Here is a 25,769-nt window from a genome sequence, read left to right on the forward strand (position 1 = left end):
TGCAATGGTGTGTAGTTGAATTACTCCCTGCCAGTGTTTTTTTTTTAATAGATCAGTTCACAGCGTCCTTGCCTATTGCTTATCTCTCCAGTTATCTGTCCTTTTTTGCTGTTGCTGGTAGTGTTCATTCAGACGGATATCATTCTTCCCTTTTACCTGTTTATTCCAGTCTAACCCTCTGAAAAAAATTTGTCATGAGTCAGGAGAAATTCCTCACGGCATGTATTATTGGTATTTGTGATTTGACTGGCAGCCGACTGACACTTAGAGAACAATTTATCTACCTGAATTGGACTAGACATCACTAATGCACATGGCAGATTGATCGTACAGCTTCAGTGGATATATTCTTTATTAATGAGATGCAGTATGATTTGCTAAAAAGCCTTTTACTGGGTAGTCATTTTCCTTCCCCCTTCCCGATCTCTCTTTATCCCATTTAATCTGTTGAACCATGTACCATGTTTTGAAAATGTGTTTCTCTCCTCTACTTTTATTTGAAATACCCAGACATTTTAAGTAATTGCTAGCAAACTGAACAGAACAAACACAAAATAAAGGAAAAGAAATATTGGAATTGAAATGGATTATAAAAGACAGGAAACCAGAAAAAGAATTAAAATCCTAACAAGTCATTTAAATGAAATAAATGTAAAATTATGTGGAAAAGAAGAAGAAGAAAACAAATCAAGCATAACATTCGACATTTGAAATAACTGATTTATAGAAATGAATGTATTTGTACTGATAGGGGTTGTAAAGTGTCATGGGATTTCTTTCTAAACAAAATATGCTATTTGTATTGATTTGCTGAGAGTTGAGTTGCTGAGGTTTGGGGACTTCAAATAGGGCCCAGCAAAAATCTAGAGAAAAACCATAAACTACACATCTCTTAACCCTTTGCTTCATTATCCAGAGGCCACCAGGCAGGAGAGAATACCTTATCTTAGCTTTGAGTTTTTTCTAGAACACCAGAAGGTGACATAAGGATGAACTATTTTAGATTCTAGTCTCACCCTGAACAAATATTCCCTCCTGTGTAATTTCCAACCCGGTATAGTAGGAGGATAAAAGAGGAAGTGACTTCTCTACTCCTGAGAGAAGAGTCTTCATGTGCTCTGATCAATAGATATTTCCCCATTATCTTTCTTTTTAAATTTCCCCATTACTGTTTATTTTTTGTAAATCACAAAATGTCATCTGTCCCCTAAGTAAAATAAAATACCAGTTGCTGAAAGAATAATGTTCTCCTAAAAATAACCTAGAAAAAATTTGCTTGACAAATGATTTTCAATCCTATTTTGTCACTCATCTCAAAAACAAACACTATTTAAATAGTATATACTAACAGGCATCTAAATAATTTTTAAAATTATATGTGACAATCTAGTAACAAGCATCCTAGGTGGTTAAGAAGCCTTCTCACTAGGTGTGGTGGCTCGTGCCTGTCTCCTAAGCACTTGGAAGCCTGGGGAGGGGGGATTGCTTGAGCCCAGGACTTCAGGGCCAGCCTGGGCAACATAGTGAGATCCCATCTCTACCATTAGCTGGGCACAGTGGTGCGTGACTGTGGTGTCCTAGCTACTTGGGAGGCTGAGGTGGGAAGACCACTTGAGCCTGGGAGGTTGAGGCTGCAGTGAGCCATGATTGAGCCACTGCACTCCAGCCTGGGCAAAAGAGGGAGATCCTGTCTCAAAAAATTTTAAAAAGTAAATAAATAAAATAAGAATCCCTGTAGAAAAAATCCTAATAGCTCCAATTTATCCATGGCATTCTGATTCTCTCTGTAAAAGAGTTGGATATGTCAGAGTTGCAATGACTGTATCAAGTACTATATGAAAAAAGATGGGTATATACCCAAAGGAGTATAAATCATGCTGCTATAAAGACACATGCACACGTATGTTTATTGCGGCACTATTCACAATAGCAAAGAGTTGGAACCAACCCAAATGTCCAACAACAATAGACTGGATTAAGAAAATGTGGCACATATACACCATGGAATACTATGCAGCCATAAAAAATGATGAGTTCGTGTCCTTTGTAGGGACATGGATGAAACTGGAAAACATCGTTCTCAGTAAACTATCGCAAGGACAAAAAACCAAACACCGCATGTTCTCACTCATAGGTGGGAATTGAACAATGAGAACTCATGGACACAGGAAGGGGAACATCACATTCCGGGTACTGTTGTGGGGTGGGGGGTGGGGGGGGCGGGGACAGCATTAGGAGATATACCTAATGCTAAATGACGAGCTAATGGGTGCAGGAAATCAACATGGCACATGGATACATATGTAACAAACCTGCACATTGTGCACATGTACCCTAAAACCTAAAGTATAATAAAAAAAAAAAAAAAGAAAGAAAAAAGAAATACAAAAATCAGCCGGGTATGGTGGCACAAATGTGTAGTCCGAGCTACTCCAGAGGCTGAGGTGGGAGGATCACTTGAGCTTGGGAGGTAGAGGTTGCAGTGAGGTGAGATCATGTCACTGCACTCAGCCTGGGTGGCAGAGTGAGACCCTGTCTAAAAAACAAAAACAAAAACAAAACAAAAGAAAAAGAAAAAAGAACTCCTCTTTCCCTGTGCTAAAAGCAGCTGTCAGTTATTGTTGGGCCAGCTTCCCCTCGCATCCTCAAACCCATATGAAGCTGAAACCTCTCAGTAGCATTTACCTGTGATGCTGAATATACATTGCTCTTCAGAAAAGAAATCAAACTATAAAAAAATTTTAAAAATTATTTTAGGTTTTAGTTCTTGTAGACATAAAGTAGGCATTTTATCTTCATAATTCATTACTTCTTTCCCTCTTTAACTTTAGCCTAATTGTGTGGCAGTTTCACCAAAACATTTCTATTAATAGAGTAAAAATATAGCAGCTCATGTGCCCAGAAAGAAAACTTTCAGGGTAATTCCCTGAAAATATCTGGAAATTCATTAGCAAATTGCACTTAAAATATCACATGCTATGCCAGCTTATTTACTATTCCCTTGGAGAAGCCATCATCAATGCACTGAGTGGGTTCAATACAATCTGATTTGACAAATGTTTAATAACCTACTATGCACAAGAGACAGCTTCTCTGCTCTTGGAAGCCAGTTTAATAATTAAGACTAAACCTACCAATTATTGCATCCTTTTGAATCTATTCATATGCCAAAATTATCCTCATGTAATTTTAACTATTTTAGGAGAAAGAACAAAATATGTGTACATTGATAAGATAAAACAAAATGATAAAGTAGAACATTCACAGTTGGGGGCTGGGTACATGTGTCATTTGCAAATGCCCAAAGCAAACAATCTTCCCCTGTATTGCTTTCTACTCTACATGGAAGTGGAATCTTTGTAGACGTGGTGCCATATGATGTTATTAAGATAGCCACATTAAGTGATAAAGATGAAGGTAAAAATGGTGACAGTAAAAATAATAACGGTAATAATAATATTAATACAAATACAATAATAGCAGCAACCAATTCTATAGTATGTTGACTACCCCACTAGTTGTGCCATGTGTTGTATCTTTTCTTTCTTTTAACATCTCAACAAAATGAAGATTGCTATTTCCAATTCAAAACGAATAGACAACTTTAAGAGTTAAGGGACTCATTATGAATCTCACTAAAGCTAGCAAGTGAAAGAAACTGATTCCATCTTGTATTAGGGCACAAGGATTTTCCCACTACTATGTTCCGTTTCACTCACATGCACAGCATTACTCCAAGTTTCATTCTTACAATGAGGTAATAACCTACAGGTTTATTGAAATACCCAAGAACAGAAAACACCCCCAATGTGCATCAACTAATTATGTCTCCATCATTGCAAAAATGTCTTAAGTGAACATTACCAATGCTAATAACTGAATCTTCCCATTATCGGAGCATCTTTCCTTTTTGAAAATGTCAAGCATTCTGTAGGCCTACATCTGCCTTTTATCTTCCTTCTTAGATTACAGGATTTGTGACTGTCATCTCTGCCCTAAACTGGAAAGCAGCCGAGTGTGTGGATCATATAGCTCTTAGAATCAGTATCGCCGACTGCATGATTTCACTAACTGCGCAAAAGGCAGAGACCTCTGGGCAATGGTTCATTTGTTCTGGTTAATCTGGGCACTTGCCCTCCATTTGCTATTTAATGAGTGTAAAGTTTCAGTTTCGCAAGATGAATAAGTTCTAGAGATGTGTACCTGTAGTTAACAATACTGTGTTATACACTTAAAAATTTGTTAGGAGAATAGATCTCATGTGTGATGTTATTACACACATACAATAACAAAAACTTTCCTGAAACTTAAATGTGTATATGTATATAATTTTTAGAGTTTTATAAATTTGTATAAAGTTTATAAAATTTTTGACTTTTCTAAATGTATATAAAAAGTTTTATAAAAGTATTAACATTTATGTAAAATTTTTAACCTCATACCTACAAATTATCAAAAATGAAACATGAAATTCTTACAAATATCAACAAATCATTGAAATCCTAATACACATCTCAAACATACTATGTCTAAAACTTTTCTCACCAAACCTGATTCTGTTGCCATCCTCCCCATCTCAGTTCATGGAAACAGCATCCTTTTTGCTTGCTTTCACACCTCCCATCCAATCTGTCACCAAATTCTGCCAATTCTACCTTCAGAGTGTAACTACGATTCCAGCACATCTCACCTCCTCCAGGGCTGCTGCTCTGGTCCCAGCCACCATCTTCCCTCATCTCTATTGCTTTTACAGCCTCCTGACTGGTCTCCCTGCCCTGCCCTTACTGAGACCCATCTCATCCCAATTTCATCCTGAGCTAAGCCAGCTTCCTGACAGTAACCTCCATGTCCTCACAAGATTGGACTCCGTTGCCTCTGGCCTGATCTTCTAACCTCCACCTCACCTGTTCTGCCCTGTTCGAGCCACAGTGATGTCCTTCAGGGACCTTCTATGTGCTAGGAATGTTCCCCATTATGACCTTTTCTCTCCACATTCCTTCTTCCTTAGAAATCTGTTTCTCCTGAGATCTGCATGGCTTCTCTCCTCACTTATCACTCCAGGTCTTTACTCAAATGTCACATCCTCAGTGAGTCTTTCCCTGAGCTTATTTTAAATTGCACTCTCCCCATGCTCCTGACCCCCAACTCTCTAGTTTAGTTTTTTTTGTTTTTTTCCCGCAGAATTTGTTACATTTGCACTTACTCTATCTTTACTTGTTTCCTTTTTGTCTGCCTTCTCCACCTCCCAACCCCCTACCAGATTGTAACTCCGATGAGGACAAGCATGTTTTGGTATTCTGTTCACCATCTTATCCCAAGCACCTAGAGCAATGACTGACATACAATAGATGCCCAATATATGCTTAATGAAAAATTTAATATGGAAACAAAATAGCTATGCAATACGTATAAATATCAACCTAATAGAAAATTAAGAAGTCTCCTTGGTAACGGCCCTCTTCATTCTTTGCTGAACCACTTCATTTTTTATTCAAACATCAGGATACGCTGAGTGGTATACTTAGCCCCAAATCAGAGACGAAAATGCAATTTACTAATTAAAATAATAGATTTTAAATACTTGTCTTTTTTATCTTTTAAAACATCTTCCTTGTACATCTTATTGAAATTGCTTTTCTTTTTCTTTTCTTTTCTAAGTGGTCTTTTTTTCTGCTTCCTAGCAGGCTGGCTATATTCACATCCCAGTATGGACATGAATATTCCATTGTGTATTTCCAAATATGAGCATTATCGAGAATAACTTTTAACTAGAGGCATATGTTTCAAGCAGAGATTCATTTTGAGGGGGGACTTGATTTTCCTTTTATCAATTCATGATTAAAATTAATTTTAAGGTAACCCATACATGTATAACGAAGACATTTTCTTTAGGCTACCTCAAAGTTAGAAGCCTTGGAGCAATTTTATTAGCATGCTCTGGCTCTATTCTAGCAGTTTCATTTGTTATATTAGACACATTCTCTAGGAGACATTGCATTTTTAGTAGTTCAAAAAGTCCCCTGACTCATAGCCTTACTCCGTAATAATTTCTTTTTCTTATGGGTTTTTTGGAAACATATTACAAAGGCCATCTTTAGTTAAAGATATCCTCCAATAGCTTGAAGAATATAAAAAATAGCCCTCAACGGGAAACTATTGACAGTCAGTCTATAACAATCTCTCCATATTTAACATTACTTTTCAAAGAAAGATTACCTTAAATTCTCCAATGGGCTTCTGTTTAATCATTCAATTTGCCATGGTGTTCGATGTTTGGAAGGTCCACTCTTCACTGCAATTTCCTCTGTCAGAAGAGCTTAATTCTCATGCTGACTGAGTAGCTCACATGGGGCTCTGTTCTGAAAGGCCCCTCCTCTTGCCAACATCTGTCTATTTATTTCAGATATAGAACAGATACTGAGCTTCTTAAAATGTAAAATAAGTGCTAGGTCTAGGATATAATTAAAGTCAAAACAACCAAAATTATAAATAGCTCTTGAAAGGTACGTGAGAAGACTGAAGGAGGCTTACCCTAACAGGCACCTTTAAAGGAACTTTTTAAAATGTTGTCTCTAATCTGTCCTGGCAGGTGACTAGATGAAAAACCCAAGATTGTCTCTATTCCTAATATAAGTATAATGTAAATTGTAAATTTATAAATTCTGAAGTTTGTATTAAGCATCTTGGGAACCTTGATGTCTCTAACTGAAAACAATAGGTCAGCAGGACAGATGCCATTTTGACTTGTTTAAGGGGACTCCTTAGATTAACTTTCCCCAAAGCATTGAAAAAAAATATATAGAGCACCTATCATAAGTTAATTCATTTAGAATCAGCCTTGCAGATTAAACTTCTGGCTCAATAAAGAATTTTTCTGGTCTAATCGTATGGTTTGAGGAATAAAAAACTTGCGCATGCATTTGATTTTTTAACCAAAATTACTCCCATATATGAATATCTTGTTTAGCTTCGAGGAAGAAAATCTGGATGCATGATTTTTACAAAAAAACAAGCAAAGTAGCTTGTGGTTCCCTGAAATGATTAATAGAAAAGTGATTCAAATTAATCACAAACACAAGAGGAAGCTGAAATTAGACAGGGTTATTAAGATACTGGCTGCTGTTTAATCTCACCCGTTATCAACACATTAACCTTGTTTTCTCTGCCTGAGCACTAAGTCCTACAGCAAAATTAGGTCAGAAATTCACATCAGATCAGATCAGCTGATTCATTCCAGCAAGAACTTGACATGCTGCAGATTTGAGTTTAATTCTAGATAGGAGGATGGCTGAGGACTTTTTTTTTATGTTGCTCAAAGCATAGGTTAGTTATACAGTATTTCTGTGCTACCTGTAGAGTATTCCCAAATACTCTTAGGCAAGCTGGTAGAGTATTTCTTAAAGTTGACAGTGTGTTTCCAAACCTTTGTTTAACCATGTTCACTTCACCTGTGCAATGGGGCTTGAACACTCCTTTTCATGTAGAAATAGGGTATCTCATTTTTCTACATGCTTCCAATTAAAACAAATCTAATAATATTAGCTATTCGTGATCAAAATAGCTATTCATGGTGCAATGAGTGGGTATATCATTCACAAAAATGCACTTCAATAGATGCTATTTCTACAAAGTCTACTGCCACAAATCATGGGTATGATCCCACAAGTCATTACTATCTAAAGAGGATTTATGTAACTGTTAACAGTTCTCTAATAAGAGCTCTCTGTGTAATTATGTCTTTCGGTAAAGTAGTCATTTAAAATATTAACCAATTCAAAACTTGGATATCATAGCCATTTGCTTTTTGGGCAGCAATGTATTAGTAAAGGAAAAACAAATATTTTCTTTATTTTTATTTTTGTTTTATTTTTCTTCATGGTCCAAAGGATGGACTTTAGTGGTTCTTTTTGAGTAACAGAAATACTGAATATTTCAAATATAGATAGCTTTCAAGTATATATAGTAATATGCAATTGCATGTATTTTTTTAAAGGAGCTGTAAGTAATCTAATTCCATTTCTGTCACTTTTAAAGAGGAAATGTAACCTCATATAGATCCCTTGAGGGCATCCACAGGGAACAGAGACATTCCTAATCAGCCTAAGTAGTCCTTTGTGTCAGAACCACTTTGTTAAAGTCGAGAGCTGTCTTCCAGATTCACAATGTTTTGGAAAATTTAACTAATGTAGCATTTGTTTGATTAGAAAAAAAAAAAAAATCCTACCCTTACCTATGGTAGATATGATGCTCAGAAAGACATGTACTGGGAACAGATTTTCTTGTTGCTTTCAATTTAAAGGATGTTTCCTATATTGTTTTTAAAATACTATAGCTAATAGCAAAATGAGACAGTGCAGGGACCAGTTGCAGATTTAAGAAAGAAAACTTTGTTTGAAGGGACTTTTTGTGCATTTAGCATACCAGATGATCTCTGGATTGCCTGTCCTTCTCAGTGAATATCGTCACTTGATGGCCTAAACTTGGTGGCCTGTAAATAGTCAACTCCAAGGAAGGTGTTCACAGATACACCCAGGTACCGCCTTAAGGGATGTTTGTGGCTGGACTCTGTTCTCGTCGGTCACTTGCCTTCTTCTCATTGGCTGGTTCCTGAGTGTGTCAATGGTTCAATACACGACTATCCTTCCTGTTTCTTACCTTTTCTCTCACTCACATGATAAACTGGGACTTTGCAACCCATCTCAAGAGAACTCATTTCTGTGAAGCTATAGGTTTTGTGTGTTTATTTTCTTATAGGTTTTTCATAAAAAAGTAAATCTCATTTAACAGTGCCTGCACAAAACCATTAGGATTTAAAATAGCAGAAAAGATGAGCTACTAAAATATTTTTTCATTCTCCATTAACTTGTTTCCTTTAAGTCTTTTTCTCTCTTTCTCACCAAATGTTATTTGAAGCTGTTAAGAAAAACACTAAGAGCATCACTTTTTATTTATTTGATATTTTTTCACCCAGCCAGACTTTTGAGTAAAATCCCATTTGAGAAATGGAAGTGAAGGTATGAGAAAGTTAATAGTGACAAGGTGCTCAAGATAGTTTTAAAATAAGGAATTGGGCTCAGAAAGCCTAAGTGACTTAGAACACTGAGAAAGTGATGAGGATATTCTTTTTCTGAGAGCTCAGTGTTTTAAGCTTCCCAGCTTCAGCACAAAAGGCATTTCAGCGCATATGTGATCCAGAAGGTCAATCATATGAAATCCTATTTCCATTTTTTAAGCAATCCTTGGCAGTCTGCACGTTTCTGAAATTGCAACTGGCATATTTCAGAGAGAATTATCATCAATGCCTTTTCAAGGTCAAACATGCCCCATCTTTAGATTTCCAGCATGTATATTCTATACACTAAAGAGCAGTACATTTTTTAAAAGCATCCAGCAGATATGTTACATAATTTTAAGTAATTAGGCTATGTTTATTAATGCCTCATTGAATTGTCTCTACCCAATGTAAATTGCATGCTAAAAATATTAAAACATGTGTTAGGTTTAGATGTTGGTCCTCTGTATCTTTCACCATCCCTGGGATCCCAAAATGCCACTGTGACTAGGATCTTGCTATGGACTTTCTCAAAATATTAAAAACACATTTTTTTATTAAGAACATGGTAGCAATTCCAAAATTGTAGTCTGAGGAAATAATAAAAGACTGTTATTATTTTTAAATTGTCAGAACTCCAAGATATCCAGTCACCATATGAATCAAATAAAATTGAATTTGGACGTTATCGTAAGTACTGAGACTAGATCACTTGAGATTCCACAGCTCTAACTGTAAACAATAGGCCAGCAGGACAGACGCTGGTCTATCATAAGGAGGTTTAAGACTTTAGCCTCCTCTTCCTGTCCTATTTTTTATTTGTTTATTTATTTATTTATTTTTGGCCTGTTTCACTTTTCTCTCTCCAGCTTCCTCCCTTACCTATCCAGATACTGTCTCTGTCCTCACACTGTACATGGGTCCTGATTTGGGAAAAGAAAGACACTTGAGAAATCTCGAAAACTAGAAAGCTTTGCTAGTATTCTGCCCCCTCCAAAGATATTTATATTTTAAATTAAAATTCTAGAAAAATATGTTGGGGGAGGGAGAGTATGAAAGAAAGGAAGGTTCTAGATAGTAAGACACATACTACATTTTTCAAATCCTAGTGCACGTGCTGACTGTGAGGACGGTAATAAAATAGTGTTTGAGATATGATTGACCTCACCAGGTTTGAGGCATGGCCCACAAATGACTGTCTCCCATGTGTGCACCTGGTCAGGGTTCCTGCTGCCATCTGAGTCTCTACCTGTGACTGTCTTTGAGGTGAGGTCTGAGTGTGTCCTGATGGGAGTGATTCCTCTGTGCCTCCGCAGCGCAGGCATGGAACAGGCTTCCATCTTGGTTTACTTTCCCAGCCCACTATTTTCCGACTAGAGCTTATCCTAGACCCAAGCCTCCAGCTCTTCTCCACTTGGCAGCTTTAACTGTACTGAAACTTTTGGAGAAACAGGGAGAAGGGACTGTTCTTTAATTCCACCTTTCTGTTTCTTTTTCTACTGTTCTCTGCTGCTCTGATGGTTTTTCACAAATTTTACCTCCATAATTTGGCTCCTGATTTAAATCTATGTATTGACTTTAGAGAACCAGGTTTGGGGACTTTTCATGCCAGTTTTTAGTCTTTCATTCATTCATTATATATTCATCCACATAATGTGGCATCTGTCCTCTTACCAGGGCTGAGCAGTCTGTGCTCCATCTAAAATGTCCTAGACGCCTCCCTTCCTACCTACTCAAGGACACTCTAACAGTAATTTTTCCCTTTCTCTAAGTCATCAATATTTCTCTTTCTGCAGTAATCATTCACAACCACATTTTAAATATGCTGATTTTTCTCCCTTCTTACAGGAACAAAATTTTTATTAAAAAAAGAAAAAAAGCCAGACGCAGTGGCTCACGCCTGTAATCCCAGCACTTTGGGAGGCTGAGGCAGGCGGATCATGAGGTCAAGAGATCGAGACCATCTTGGCCAACATGGTAAAACTTCATCTCTACTAAAAATACAAAAATTAGCTGGGCATGGTGGTGCATGCTTGTAGTCCCAGCTGAGGGACTGAGGCAGGAGAATCGCTTGAACCTGGGAGGCAGAGGTTGCAGTGATAAATGATATATAAATGATAATATAATATTATTATAGTATAATATAATATTATTTATAAATTATTTATTTATAAATATAAATATATTATTTGTAAATAATTATTTATATTCTGCTTCATATCCTTTATTTTCATTCTGTTGTGAACATAATCCCATTGAGTTTTGTTCCCAGCCCGTCAATGAAATTGTTCTTATTAATAACACAAATGTGGTAAAAAGCAATGGTCAGTTCTCGGGCTTCAACATATATGATATATCAGCCTTTGACATTTCACTCTAAGGCATCATACTCCTTTGTGGTTCTCCCCTCTCACTAACCGTTCTTACTGAATTCTTCCACTGTTCCTATCATATGAGCAATCAGGTGCCTCCAGGGGGCAATCCTGGGTTCTTTCATCATCTCTATTTAAATTTAAGTCCTCGGCTCGTGATGGTGAAATCTATAGACTACAGCTCTCACATTTGTACCTTCGGCTTGGAATTGTACCATAGCTCCAGATTCTTTACTCAACTGCCTTTCCATCACCTCCACTTGGACATTTAAAAGGCTTCATAAAATCGTCATACCAAAGCTGAGCTCCTGTCCCCCCATCAGTTACCCTAAACTTGCTCCCCTTTTAGTCTTTGCCATTGCGTTAAATGGAAACATCATTCTGCTAGCTTAGGCAGAAACAAAAGAAAGTAGAAAACAACAACAGAACAAACCTGAGGGCCACCTCTAATTAATTCTTTTCTCGTGCTCAACTACTGCATCTCATCAATCAGAAAATTCAAATGGTGCCCATAATTTGATTATTTTACACCACCTTTACTGCTATCATCCCAATGCAAACCAACGTTATCTGTCAACAGTTAGGACACAACAAAATGATGTACTTCTGTCTTTTGCTCTATTCTCAAGTAGGACTAAAATTTTATCTTCTGCTTTTGGGGAGAGTAGAAGTGAATGTCTCTAGATCATGTGGGACTTCTTCAGTTCAATGTGTGATCTGAGTTATCTTTACTTTTATGCTATTAACATAGTTCTGAAAAATACTGCTTTATCAGACTAGCAGGAATCAAAGTTCACATAAATGGATTACTTAGACCTCACTTATTATGTAATGACAGGGTTTTGCTGTGTCTCTGTCTACCTAAATTTCTGTTCCTAAGTCCCTTGGACTTTAGTCCTCTGAGGTTATGCCCCTTTTTGAACACTTGACAGTTAAGCACCTAAAAATTAGCCATTTTTGTTGTCTTAACAACTATGAATCTTTAAATAGAAACTTACTGAAGCTCGTTAATGAAATACAGAAGCTAGTAGAAGAGTGATAAGCACACTTTGGGTGTTCTGTAAAAGCTAATGGATGATCCAGAAAATAATTTTATTTGTATGCTTATAGAAAAGGATTTATTATTGAGTTTTAATGCCAAGATTACAAACTTCAGACTTTAGAGTTTTGAAGTTACTTTCAAAAACATGTGGGCCATCCGTTGTATTCTGAATTTTAGAAAACTCAGACTCATAAAACTAAATACTCACACACAAAAAAATGTCCATCAAAAATACTTCACAGAAAAAAAAATGTCCTAAGAAGGCATTTATACACTCTCGAAAAGAATCATGATACCAGTCAAAATTGGTTAGAAATCAAAATAACAGTCCTCAACAACAAATTGACTTTAAATATAAATACATGCAATTGTGAAAATGTTGATCAATTATGCCATTTCTATACCCGATAATATATTTTCATTTTAATAGTCCAGAGAAAAAAGTGTTCTCTTTTAAAACAATCTTGTACACCATTCCTTTCTATTTCTAGTTTTTTGCTTTCAAATAATCTCTCTCTCTCCATAAAGTTATTTTTAATTAAATTATTGGAGTAGTGTGATCTTACGTAGCTTCTTTATAAGCATGAATAATTCATTTTAAGAGAACATTTTGGTTTTTTAAATATCATAGCGTTCAGAGATGATAAGCAAAAGTATTAATGCCAGATTAGATGAAAAATCTCCCAATGAACCATCAAAATATCTATCATATTATATTATTATTCAGTTATCAAGTTAATTGATACGGATTAAGTCCCTATATTCTGGATTTTGCACTTAGTAAATGAACTTTATTTGAAGAAACAGGACTCCATCTGACACAGGTGTCTCCCTGTACTACCAGAAGACACACACATGCAAACTGAAAATATTGTAACATTCTTTTTAAAAAATCAAAAGATATACATTCTTCTTTTGGTGTCGGCGCTCTAGGAAATTTAACCTCAATTTGGAAGGCCACCATCTGGGGCTCATCAGCTAGTAGCTGGTAGGTTTTGCATCATAAAAGTAATTCTGTTTGAACAAACTTGTGGCACTTGGAACCAAACAAGAAATTCAACAGCCATAAAAGTCTGCATAGGGAGAGCACACCCTGAGGATTCTACCTGCCTTCAGAGGCTCACATAAGTATAATTATTGATGTGTCTTGGGCATAATCTAGAAAGAAGATGAGCTCCATTTAAAGGTAAGAACTATAACCAAAGGCCATTAAAGGTAGGGATTTTCATCAATCTTGGGCTATTAAAGGGTTTGTGTGTTCCCTTGCATCTTTGCCAGGAGGTTATTGAGTATGAGCTTTTGTTCAGAGGAAACTGAATTTTTCCCCATCCTGTCTGTAGCTGCATATGCACACACACAAGGAAATAACTTTTGTTAACTAAGGATGCTGTTGGCAGGGTGGGTAGTGTTTTTGTTATAGTTGAGGGGTCACTTTCATATGCTCTCACCAAGTCTAACTGACTCTGGAAGACCTTTTCTGACCAAGTGACAACATCACAACTTTAGCAGCCCTCACGGACTTTCTCACGTGCACAAAACTCGAAACAATTTTATTTATATTTACCGCTTTATTGCTTCTTCTTGTCTTCGGCGTTTTTCATTCTTCTCTTTCAAATAGGCCAGGTTAGTTTCATTTCTCAAACGATCATTCTCTCGAGCAATATCTGATGCATTCTGAATAACCAAGCCATCATAGGCCTTCATCCCCATATCCTCAATGTACTGGAGAAATGTGTCCAAAGGGTCTTCCTCAGGATTAGAACTCATCATCTTGGAGGATATCATGTAAAGAGGAACACTGCCTGCAGGGTGAGAACACATTTTACTTTTATCCAGGGTGGGGAAAAAAGCAAGGTGCTGTTTATTATCCCTAACAACTCAAAATTCCAATGATTATGGCCAAATCCGATTGGAGAAAATATCTCACTAGAATAATTACAATCAGAATATTTGAAGTAAATATCAAATAAGTGCTACCTGAGTAGCAAACCTTCTCTCAAAGCAGCAACACTAGCAGGACAAAGGCCAAACCTTTTGAACTAAAAGATGATGGGAAGGTGTAAATACTGTATGCAAAGTTAAACATTTGGTTTGCATAACTACAATAATAATTTTGTTTTTTAAAATGTGTTTTCACACAAAGAAGGTATATAAGATCCAAGCTTCGTGTATTTCTGATTGCCATAAAGACTTTTCTGTTCAATTTCAAGTAAAATGATGTAATTATTTGGAAAGAACTTTTGTACATATATGTGCTTTCCTTAGTTTTTGAAATTAAAATGTATGAATCTGAACTATGTATGCACAATATAGTAGTAGTAAAAGAAAAACACATTTCTAATATAACTTGTCTAGAAAAGAATCCTTTTTAACTCTTCATTTCTTTCTATAATGTTCCTCCATAATGCCTTCATACTACAACTAACGTATCATAGATCACTAGGACCATATTAGTCCTGACCAGTGTGGTAATTCAAGCATTGACAACTGTTGTCTCATGGTTACATGAAGTTTTCAAAACTTGAGCCTCAGAAGGGATTACTGAGAAACCAAAATTAAATCAAAACAAAACAAAAAAGCATAGGAATTTCAACTAGTATATTTTACTCTCAACTGTAAAATGATGCTAGTAATAACTCCTACCTCCTGCTGATGTGAAGATTAAGAGAGATGAAGACTGGAAATAATTTAGAATAGAGTTCAACAATAGTAAGTGTATAATACTATTAGCTAATATTATCATTAAACAGTATGAACTGGCAGCAATAGTAATGTCAAATGGATATGTGTGGCTAGATGGGTAGATGGACAGATGGATGGAAGGAAGCCGTACTGTCCTAATTGCATATTAATTGTGATATAAGAAACTGGTATAATTGAGTCAGATTAAAAAACCAAAAGCAGAGTCAATTAACAAGGGGAAAAAAATTCTCCATTCAAAAGTTATCAAGTCCCTTGCATGTTTTGCTTTCTTTACAAGACTTAGAAAGATATTTTTAAAATATCAGCCCAACTATTTGATGTAAAACTCCCAGACTTTCACTTTTTCAATTACAAATAATTATCATTCTGATTTTTTCACAGATATAATCATGTTCTAAAACCTGGATAATAACTATGGAAATTTTACTTCTCATCAGACTTCATTAGCATTTCAGCTGCCAGTCAATCCATATTTGATTTGGAACCCTTCCTGAATTTAAGGATTTTTCTCTCCTATCTAAGAAATTATTGAAACTGGAGTCTAGATAAGGTTGTTTGTTGACTCTTGATTTTTATGTTAAGTTTTTGTATGTTTTGTTTTATGTTAAGCTGTAATGGGTTAGCAAATGAAATGGCCTTTTAATTCCAACTATCTGGTGTAATTGAATTGTATTTTACTATCAGTCCATCAGATTAGATGCTTACACGATGGACACTAAGAATAGTAAATTAATGCTACAAATGATTGCAATTTGGGGAAAAATACAAGAAAATGATTATCAGAGAGCTAAAGCATTGCCATTGTCAGGAATTCACTTCTACCAAGGACTTTAGCACTAGGAGTGCCTGGATAAAAAAGATCAGCATAACTTCACGACAATTAATTCTACTCAAGTTAAGCAAGCCGAGTCATTATTACAAGAATTCTAGAGATAGTGCCTCCGGCTGGAAGACGATCACTCCTTCTTTGCCCTCTAGCAAAACTGTATATTTCCCAATTGAATAAGGCATTATTACCCAGAGGTTTTATTTTTTTTCCTTAAGTTTTCCTCCAACCAAAATGACACCAGAGATTCCTATGCAGTTTATATATTCCAAATATCAATAAGGTTATTTGTTTACCTCTGAAAGTTAATTACCTTCCTAAGTGGTCTTTCAAATTGGCTGGAATTTAAATTATTTTTGTTCCGAGAAATTATTAACTAATAATATTATAAAGTATTTACACTATAGAAAGATGCATTTTTAAAAAAAAAAAAAGAAGATCAAATTTTTTGAGATGAAAATGAACAATAACATCTAGTAAAACTTCAAAGTAATAAAAATTGAATAAATGTTTGTACACATGCTCCTGCCACCCAATTCTGGAAAAGTATTAAATTCCATGACCATTCATTTTTTCAAGTTATTTGTTGAGCATGTGTTATGAAAAGCCCTAATGAAGGCAGAATTGTGACCCTCTAGATGTCTTCATGGCAGTGTTGTAGCAAAATAAATAAATAATTGCAATACTTGTGACTAGTGTTGATTTAGGTGGACTTCACTAGCTGGTCATACATGTTTTATTTTCACTATTTTTAAGGGTGAACAAGAAACATTTTTCAACAATCATGTTTAGTCTCCAAAAATGGTCACAGGCCCTATCATTGTCTAAACATCACACCTCTTTGTTTACTTGTCCACATGTAAAAAGTATAATAGTTTGTAATATTGAGGAGGCAGTGAGGCTGTCCTGAAGGGCATGGATATGGAGGCTGGCAGAATGGCCTAGAAACCCCAGTGAAGGCACCTCTAGCTCTAAGACTTCGTACAAGTTAATTACTGTTTTTAAACTTCAATTTCCACATTAAAAAAAATAGTGGTTGGAATAGACTCATGTTGTGAGTATTAAGTCAGAAATGCATAAAAGTATTCCATAAATTTAACTATAATTAATAGTCACTAACATTACTGTTAGTTTCCCAATTCTTAAAAGTGGCTAGAATTATATTTAATAATAATATAACTCCTTGATAAATGTAATTTTACTTTGAAACAAAGGTGAGTACAATGTTTATTGTAGTGCAACTTCCTTAAACATGCATATGTAAATGTGTAAATACAGGCCAGGTTAGGAGTTCATACATTATCCCCCCAATCAAATCTATATGGACAGCTCCACATAACCATTGTCCCCCATTGTCCACATCTAGAAAATAAAGAAACTGGGACATATGGACCACGAAGCTCATCTCATCTCTCAAACCCTAGATCTCCACCCGTCCAAGCTAAAAGTGTTTCTCAGGCAACTGAACTATGAGTAAATAGATTCATGACCTAACTAGAGAAAAGAGAACCTTATGTTTATTGTCTACCTCATTACAACTGCTACCAGTTCAAAGCAGTGAGAACCCACAGGCAAGTACAACCATAAATCGCTTTGTTTTTCAGAAATTTATATTTACACCTAAGATAGATACTGAATAAGATATGTTATAAACCACCAAAAACTTGGCTGCATTTTGACAGTTAGATATTAAGTCAAGTTTATGTCTGGCCCTTAAATGACAATTATATATGCAAGAATTTTATAAAGACTTGCCTTGAACATCTAATCCTATGTCAGCATCCTAGAAGACTCTATTTGTTAAGAGCAAATGGCCCCTCTCCTCCAGGTAGCATCTTTAGCTCTGTCTCAGTAAATAAGGGAAACTGGCTTACTGGACCATTAACTGGTGCATGGGGTATTTGGGACAACAGAGTGGGTGAGACTAAGGTGGAACTCTGGCTTTTCTACAGGCATCCCTTTTAATTGAGCTCATCCCCTTTAATTGAGTTCTTTGAGTCTGTTGCCATTTTTGCTCAAAACAAATTAGATATTTTAGCCCCTTCCCTGCTCCCTGAGTATTGGTTGAAAACGAGCATCCATGGTCTTCATTCAGAAGACAGATGTGTTCTCTTTGCAATGCACAATGTTGATACAAGTAGTGCAACACTGTGTGTGCATTCCTTGAAATTTGTGGCCAACATTTAAAATTTGTGTCAGGGACCCTCCAGGGAAAGCACCTAAAATGACCGAGATCGGATTTCCTGTACAATCTACAGATACCTTCACATCCTCCCTCTCTGCCTTTCCTCCACTGTGGTATTCTGCATTCACAAAAGGCTCTTTTTGTTTAAGTTTTTAGATTACTGTATCTAGAATCATCGCCATTCTAATATAAGTTAAAGATGTTGGCTTTCACACAGCTGTATGGTTAATTGTTCAGCTTTATTTTATTCTTTCACTTTGTTATTTACATCATGTTGACCACACCCTTCACAAAGATCACTTTGAATAATACTGTGACACTTCCCAAAATTTGAAATTTCACTCCAGCCAGCTAAATTGCACCAAATTAAACTGGTTTAATTCTTACCATAAGTTAAATACTAAGCATTTAACTGTTTATTGAGTTAACCATTTTCTTATTTTCTTTTGTGCAAGGCCATCATTATACTTTACCAATGCTGAACCTAGAGCTGAAAGTAACATTCCATTTCTTTACAATTGTTTCCACTGAAATAAAACTACCCATTATATACACATGTGGAGCATAAGCTAAGTCTGCTATGTCAAAATAGAATTCATAGAAACATTAAAATATTTAAAAAATAACTCGTTTTTTCTTTTTCTATAGTTTCCTGCTACTGCTTCCATCCAGAGAAGTCAAGAAGCTAAGACACTATGTGACCCTTAGTTCCGAAGCTTAAAAAAAGCAGCATTTTTGAGAAAGATGTGTATGCAAAAGAATCAAACTAAGATTATAGATTTATGTGGGCTATTCCCATTGTAAATTAAGGTATCAATTGTGTGTGGTCTCCATCTACCAGAGGGTATTTAATGTGGCACCAACTAATATCCAGATTGAGTTCCCCAAGGTATAGAAGGCTTTTGATTAATTCCAAGATATTGTTGAATCAAGGGTGTACAAAGAGTCAGATAAATATTAGGCATGCCATCTTCCTTCTCATACATGGTTAAGCATTTCTTTTCTCTTTGCTTCAGAGCAAATTTCTTCATGAGTGTAATTTCATACATTGTGATATCAACCACTGCAGTTCTATAAGGACTGGCTAGAATGGACATGTACACTGATTTGTCAGGCAGAGCCTTCCAATGGGCAATTTATCTCCATTTACCAAAAGCAGAGCTTTATAGGTACTAGTATCATCTGAGTAAGTTAGTCCAGTAGCCTTCATAGGCACAGGTCCTTTTATCTTTTATTAAGGTATTTATCTGGAATTTCTGTTATGTAGCTATTCTCCATCTGAAACTTTTATTTTCCAAGATATAAAGTTGTGACAACTCTGTTCATTTGGTTATTTGCCACATATACTAACTGGTGGAGGGAGAAAAGGCTCTGTTTTGGGAGAGAATGGCTTCCTAATCCTAATACCTGAAGCTCTATGAGAAGCTTCCTTAATTTTAGGCCACAGTTAATCCTACAAGATAATCTTATAGCTATAATAAGATAGTTTATTTTGTGCGATTATTATAATGTTACTTGTGACCAGCCTGAAGAACACAACACGTAGAATGGAACAAATGTCCTGATGGAAACCTAAATATTTTACTTTTATTGTACTTCACATTTGTGTTTTTATTTTATTTGCAGAGGGGAAAGTTTTCCGGTCTCCACCTTTATATATTTCTGAGCTCTTTAAACCACACCTGTCTCAATGCTGTGAGGAAGTTATTAGAATTTGAGTTATTAAAATTTGAGTTTCCTTCCTACTCCAATCATTGCATCTTCTTTGACGTAGAGAATCCTACTTTTTTTCTAGTAGTATTGATCCAATAAAAGTTTCCCAAGGCAATTTTGACTATTTTTTGTTGTTTTTGTTCAGCAGGAGAAAAAGATCTTTTACAACTTTTGCATGTACTCAAACCAATTTGAAAACATATTGTGTATGAAAATGTAAGTATTTAAATAATCAGGCTTCTGATACATATGTAAAATACATATGCAAATTAATATTTAAAATTTGCTGCCTTCACATAGGACCAAATCATCAGACTAGCCTGGTTATAACCCATAACACATGTAAACCATATCAAATTTTTTTTTCTGATAAAATCTTATAATTTGTCAAGCATTACTCCTATAATTTCACTTTGATTATGCTTGAAATCCTACTCTCTACCCCACAAATGGTCACACTCATTTTCTCATTCTCAGTGTCATCAAAATGCAGCTGTTCTGCCCAAAATGGGAAATGTTGAAGTTACAACCAAGAAAGCTTGCTAAAGTGACTACAAAGACACTGATTGCTTTTTTCTCAGAAAGCAGATTACTTTGCAGTGAGTTTTTCTCCACTATCTCTCTTCCCAAAATGAGTAAGATAGGCATAAATCGTGTTAATGCAGTAGCATCATGAATTGGTATCTCCCCCTCATCTTCCAGGTTGTCATGGTGCTGTTTGTCTGTGGTGTAAAGAGATTGTACATTTCCATTAATATTAGAGACTCATGCAAAATGCCAGTGGCTGAGATACTTTTTGGAGGCTTGGGCCAAATGATTCCAGATGCTTACAAGGCATTATTTGCAAAGTAGATGTAGTCAGTCTAATAAATTGCTGACTGGAGCTACAGTGGGAACCATCTAATTGAATTGGGAGTCTATATTTATTTTTTTAAACAATAACCAACCTTCTTGTGTCTAGGATTTTTACACTTCTCTTTCTAAACTTGACAGATGCTTCAAGTCCTCAGGCTTCTACACTGTCCCTTGTGCAGTTGCAATATTTCTGGTCTGTTTCCACTAATTCTCTAAACTGTCTATGTCCTTCACATAGTCCCTTTCTTTGCTGAGTTGGCTCATGTATGTTGCACTTTCCATAGGAAAACAAAATAATTTCTGCATTTGTGGACCACATAGCCTCATTAATTTGTGTAATTAGTGCTTGACAATATATAAAATAAATGGAAACATTGTCTAAAATGTAAAGAATTAGGAAGAGAGTTAATTTTCACTCTTTCTCTATATTTGTTATTCCACACTACTTGGTTATAAATGCTTAGATGTTAAAATGACTAAAACTACATCATGTAAGCTTTGCATTTGAATTTCATTATTTTTTGGCTATATTTAGAAAAAAATCCAATTCTATGATACCAAAACAACTTTAGTATTTCCCAATGATAGTGAAAAATATTATTTTATGTAATAGTTTTTCCAGATAAGAAATACCCACATGGCTTGTATTTAAAATATTGCTGAGTAGTTGGAAAAATTAGGATGGAGACACCCCAACAAAATAAGAACATGTCCCAAGTAAAACAAGTCCACCTAAAGTTTTACAGAAAATATTTATTGTGATGAGACTAATAAAATCTTTCTGACATTGAATAGTATTAAAAAATGTTTCTCAAAGAGGTTTATGTCTAATCAGTCAGAAAGAAGCAGTGTCGGCTTTGCAGTTTGTCTGGTAGTTTTGAATTTTGGGGGGTACTGTGTCTTTTTTTCCTGAGAATGTAAAATTGGGCTCTCACTGCTGACACAAATGTGCTAAGAGACTGTTGTAAAATATTTATGGTATGGAATAGCGGATAAATAGCTAGCATGCACAACTTGAATGCCAATTAATACCCTGGAAAACATTTTCAATGCTTTTAATAATTCAACATGGCTTATTTTACTAATGAAAATCTAGTTTAACCATTTCCATGGTAATGTAACTAAGTGGGTAAGGGAGTAAAAATAGCCTCAGGCTCACTAAAGCCCTGGATGCCTTCACTGTGGCTTTATTTCTGCTCCACCTAATAAGGCATGCAAACTTCAGCATTAAGTATCCCTAACTAAAATCCATTCCATTTTATCACCAAATTGCTTGATCTACTTAGTGCTGGATTCAATTAGCATGCTTAGAGAATCTGAAAAATGAGATACATACCAAAATTTAAGTCCCCAGGGAGAGCTAAGTGCAATAACCAGAAGGTGACTTGTGTCTGTCAGAGCCCTCTCTCACGGTTGATCTCAGGGCAGTTCTGTAGGAGTAATCCAGCACCATAAGAAATAGACTTGTAGTTCAGCTCAGTGTTTCTTCAATTAAAGTGCATTGTGTCTGGATGGGGAAAGTGTCGACTCCCAGATTCTTCATCCCTAGGTCAGAGCATTCTCGATGTCCTTCCTATCAGATAAAATGGCCTTTAAAGTTTGCTAGGAAGATGCAGTGGCGGAAGACAGGTGCTTGCTTCCTTAAATCGACATTCGGAGAAAAGAGGGCATAGCTAATGGGTGGGGATGAACACACAGCCCCTCTCCTTCCAGGTCCAGCAGGGAAGAAATTGAATGATTTTACCCACTTTGCTACACAGATGATTACAGGACCAGAAGCAATCAGCAAGCTGGCTAATGTACCTCATTTGATTATATTCTGCGAAGACAAAAATAAATGAAAACAAAAAATCAGAAACATCCTTTCTAAATGTCTCCTTTCAGCCAAAATGATGCTCTTTCTCATTGCCACTTACATACAGAAGGTTTGGAGCAGCCCAGCTTGTGGCATAGTCCCTCCCCCGTGACAACCAGCTCTCTCTCTCTCATTCTCTCTCCCTCCACTCCCTCCCTCCCTCCCTGCCCCTGACTCCCTCCCTTCCTGCTTCTCTTTCTCCTCTCCAGCTGCCTTAGTCTGTTGAAGCTGCTGCTGATTAATCAGGGATTCTGAAACAAAGAACCTACCTTCTGAAATAAGCAGTAATCTTTCTTCTCTGTTTCTGCAATCCGTCTGCATTGAACGGCAAGGCTGCCAGCGTTCTAGCACCTTGGATAGTTCCTGCTCACTAGGCCCATTGGAAAAGGGAGAAGCAACTGAAGAAATTGCAAGAAACCGGAAAGCGGCATCGTTCTACTTTGGATTTCGGCTCCCTGGGGGCTCCCATCCTCATTAAAGGCCTCACATCTAGGCAACAGAACCTCTCTCTTTTATCTAACTGAGCTGAAGTCTGATTAGTAAATAATAAAAGGAAAAGAGGGTAAAGAAACACCCTTCATTTATATTCACTATAGCACTAATTCAGTCTTTATGGTGAGGAAAAATATAAATCCATTGAAAACAAATGTTCTTACTACAGAGAATGGTTAAGTTATAAGCATTTCACCCCTGGCGTGGCTAATGAAAATGAGCAACAACTTAAATGGAACATCTAGATCTCAGTTTGATACCCTTATTTGATATCAATTTTGCCTCCACCCTCCCTGCACAGCCGAGCCATGCACACAATTACTGCTGACGTACTTCAGGCTGCTGCTTGGGGAGAGAGGGGAGGAGCCTTTTAACCTCATCAAAACAGCTTCATGCCACCTGCTCCCATGGCATGAGAACAAAACTAGCCCACTTAGAAAGAACATGCACAGCGCACACGTGTGTGGAACAAAGGTCTCATTCAGACTGCATATTTTTTTAACTAAAATAAGATGCAAAATAACTATGACATGTATGTTATTGATTCCTACAGACTCATTGTTAAAATTAAAGTCATTCTATTTCTGATATTTCCCAAAGACTCTCCTCATTCTGTTCTTAATACTCTACTGAATATATACATATATATCACATTATATACCACAACTTATATATGTGAGTGTGTTTGTGTGTATTTGTATTTATTAAGCTCAAAGTTTTTCTCATACTTGCTCCTCCTCAGTAAAAACTAAAATGTACATGTTTTAATCTATTAACTTTGCACTATGATAAAAGGAATAATATATAATATGTTTCTGATGGATATGAGCTTAAAAGCAATTTTGATGGGAGGGGATGTGCTTATTATTTGATAGTGACCTGTAGATTTTTCCCCTCACATTCTTTTTCAGTAACTCATTGTAAATGACCTTCACTTGCAGGTAGATTTTCCCAAGAGTGTTTTTTAACATCTATATTCATAACCAATGTCTTAGAAAATAGTTTTCTGAATTTAGTTTTTAATGCATTGACAGACCACAAAAATAAACTTAAATTCACCTTTCTGATTCTTAAATGTCACCTGGGACTGTGCTATAATTTTCTTAAATTATATTTATTTAACTTATAAGTACCTGGGGAAAAATAAAATCAACACGTTACATTACTATAAAGCTTTTCTATTTCACATGTTCTGAAGTGCATTCCTGAAGCTCATCATTTATTTCTTGGTCTTTGTGTATCTAGCTTTTGGTTGGAACAGGACATCTGTTTAATTTTAAGAAGGATTCTGCAAGATTAGATAGATGAAAAGAAAAGAAGGAGGAGAAACACAAATGGGGAAGAGAAGAGACCACACCTCTCTCATATTCTCTTCCCCCCATCCCAATGCTCTCCCTTTCCCTCTCTCTCTCTGTCTTATGAACGTTCTAAATACTTAGCACATTGCTGAAAAGTGCCTCAAGCACCACTTATAAACTAGTAACAGCCACCACACTGTGATCAAGAGGTTTATTAATGTGCCATTATTTTTGGTAGTGAAGTGTTCTCATAGATGTTGTCTTTCAGCACACTACCAAAGGTGGAAAAAAATTCTTTACAAAAAAAAATTATTGACAGGCATTTTAGAAAATGGAAATACTTTACCATAATTTTGCCAGTCTGGGGGTCTATATTTTGAACTATAGAGAGCTTGAATAAGCTCTAGTGTAAAGCCCATTTCTATGTATGACAAAAATACTACCAAGATAAGTAAACTGACTTACTTCCAAGCTCACGTTTATTGCCTCATTAGGATTAAGACCCGAGGTCCCTGGGCTGATTGCAGGTCTCCTCATCTTTGGCCAGTACAGTGGTTCTCAGTCCCCTTGATTTCATGCACCAGAATAATCCAAACAAAGTGAGGAGAGGCTGACATACAGTTGCCAAGCATAAAAAATGAAGAATCTGCCATTTCCTTACTACAAAATTCAAAAAGTAAAATGAATCTTTATATTAGAAGAATAGAGAAAGCATATTTATAACAATAGATGGTCTTTTAAGTTTCATATATTCAACTTTAGGAAAATATATCTTTTTCTTCATTTCCTTCCTTCCTTCCTCCCTCTCCTCCTTACTTCCTTCCTCCCTCCCCTCCTTCCTTCTTTGTTTTGTTTATTCTTTCTTTCCTTCCTTCCTTGCTTCCTCCTTCCCTCCCTTCCTCCCTTCCTTCCTTCCTCCTTCCCTTCTTTGCTTGCTTGCTTGCTTCCTTCCTTCCTTCCTTCCTTCCTACTTTCCTGCCTCCCTGCCTTTCTTTTCTTTTTCTTTCTTTTTCTCTTTATATTACAGGATAGGGCTTGAGAATCATCACATTTTACCAACCCCATTTCTCAATCCCATACTTTCCTCATTCTAGGTGTCAATGTCACTGACAGGGCAATATATTCTCTGGAGACATATTAGTGTATAGGAGTTTATAAAACCTTTGAGGATCGTGCTGAGAAGGACCCCAGAATTACTTTAGGTCTCACTGAATGAAACAGCAAAGTATCTTTACTCTTGCAAGTCATCTTAGAGCCAAATGCAGAACTCACCTCTACAGAAAAGTGTGTTGGACAAATTTTAAGTTAAAAATCCTCATATCGGGAATAAAAGTATAGAGATATTTAAAAAGCTCAAATTATACTCATGCATTGAT

At 36.1% G+C, this 25,769-nt stretch overlaps 1 protein-coding gene and 1 long non-coding RNA gene across 8 annotated transcripts in view; one reads left to right on the forward strand and one right to left on the reverse strand.

Annotated features, from left to right (window-relative positions):
• The window catches only part of NYAP2 (neuronal tyrosine-phosphorylated phosphoinositide-3-kinase adaptor 2), a 335,656-nt gene extending 310,601 nt beyond the window's left edge, over positions 1 to 25,055 (reverse strand). For 3 of the 7 annotated variants that reach the window (XM_058437901.1, XM_032754218.2, XM_058437898.1), the window contains exons 1-2: positions 22,085 to 22,667; positions 14,031 to 14,268 (exon numbers count right to left, since the gene is read on the reverse strand). In XM_058437901.1, coding sequence (XP_058293884.1) covers positions 14,031 to 14,251 — 221 coding nt within the window. In that variant the 5' untranslated portion in view covers positions 14,252 to 14,268; positions 22,085 to 22,667. Of the gene's footprint in view, positions 1 to 4,690; positions 5,719 to 6,216; positions 6,542 to 14,030; positions 14,269 to 22,084; positions 22,668 to 22,872; positions 23,419 to 24,858 lie in introns of those variants that run through there. The other 4 variants (XM_032754219.2, XM_032754214.2, XM_058437905.1 and 1 more) reach the window with 4 other exon arrangements.
• Positions 10,784 to 17,515, forward strand: LOC131383311 (uncharacterized). The gene is made up of 3 exons (XR_009213270.1): positions 10,784 to 11,029; positions 15,551 to 15,719; positions 17,362 to 17,515. It is a non-coding gene; the product is annotated as an uncharacterized LOC131383311 (long non-coding RNA).
• Positions 25,056 to 25,769: the final 714 nt, after the last annotated feature.

This window comes from Hylobates moloch, unplaced genomic scaffold (assembly GCF_009828535.3).
Source record: "Hylobates moloch isolate HMO894 unplaced genomic scaffold, HMol_V3 SCAFFOLD_1, whole genome shotgun sequence".
Taxonomy (NCBI): domain Eukaryota; kingdom Metazoa; phylum Chordata; class Mammalia; order Primates; family Hylobatidae; genus Hylobates; species Hylobates moloch.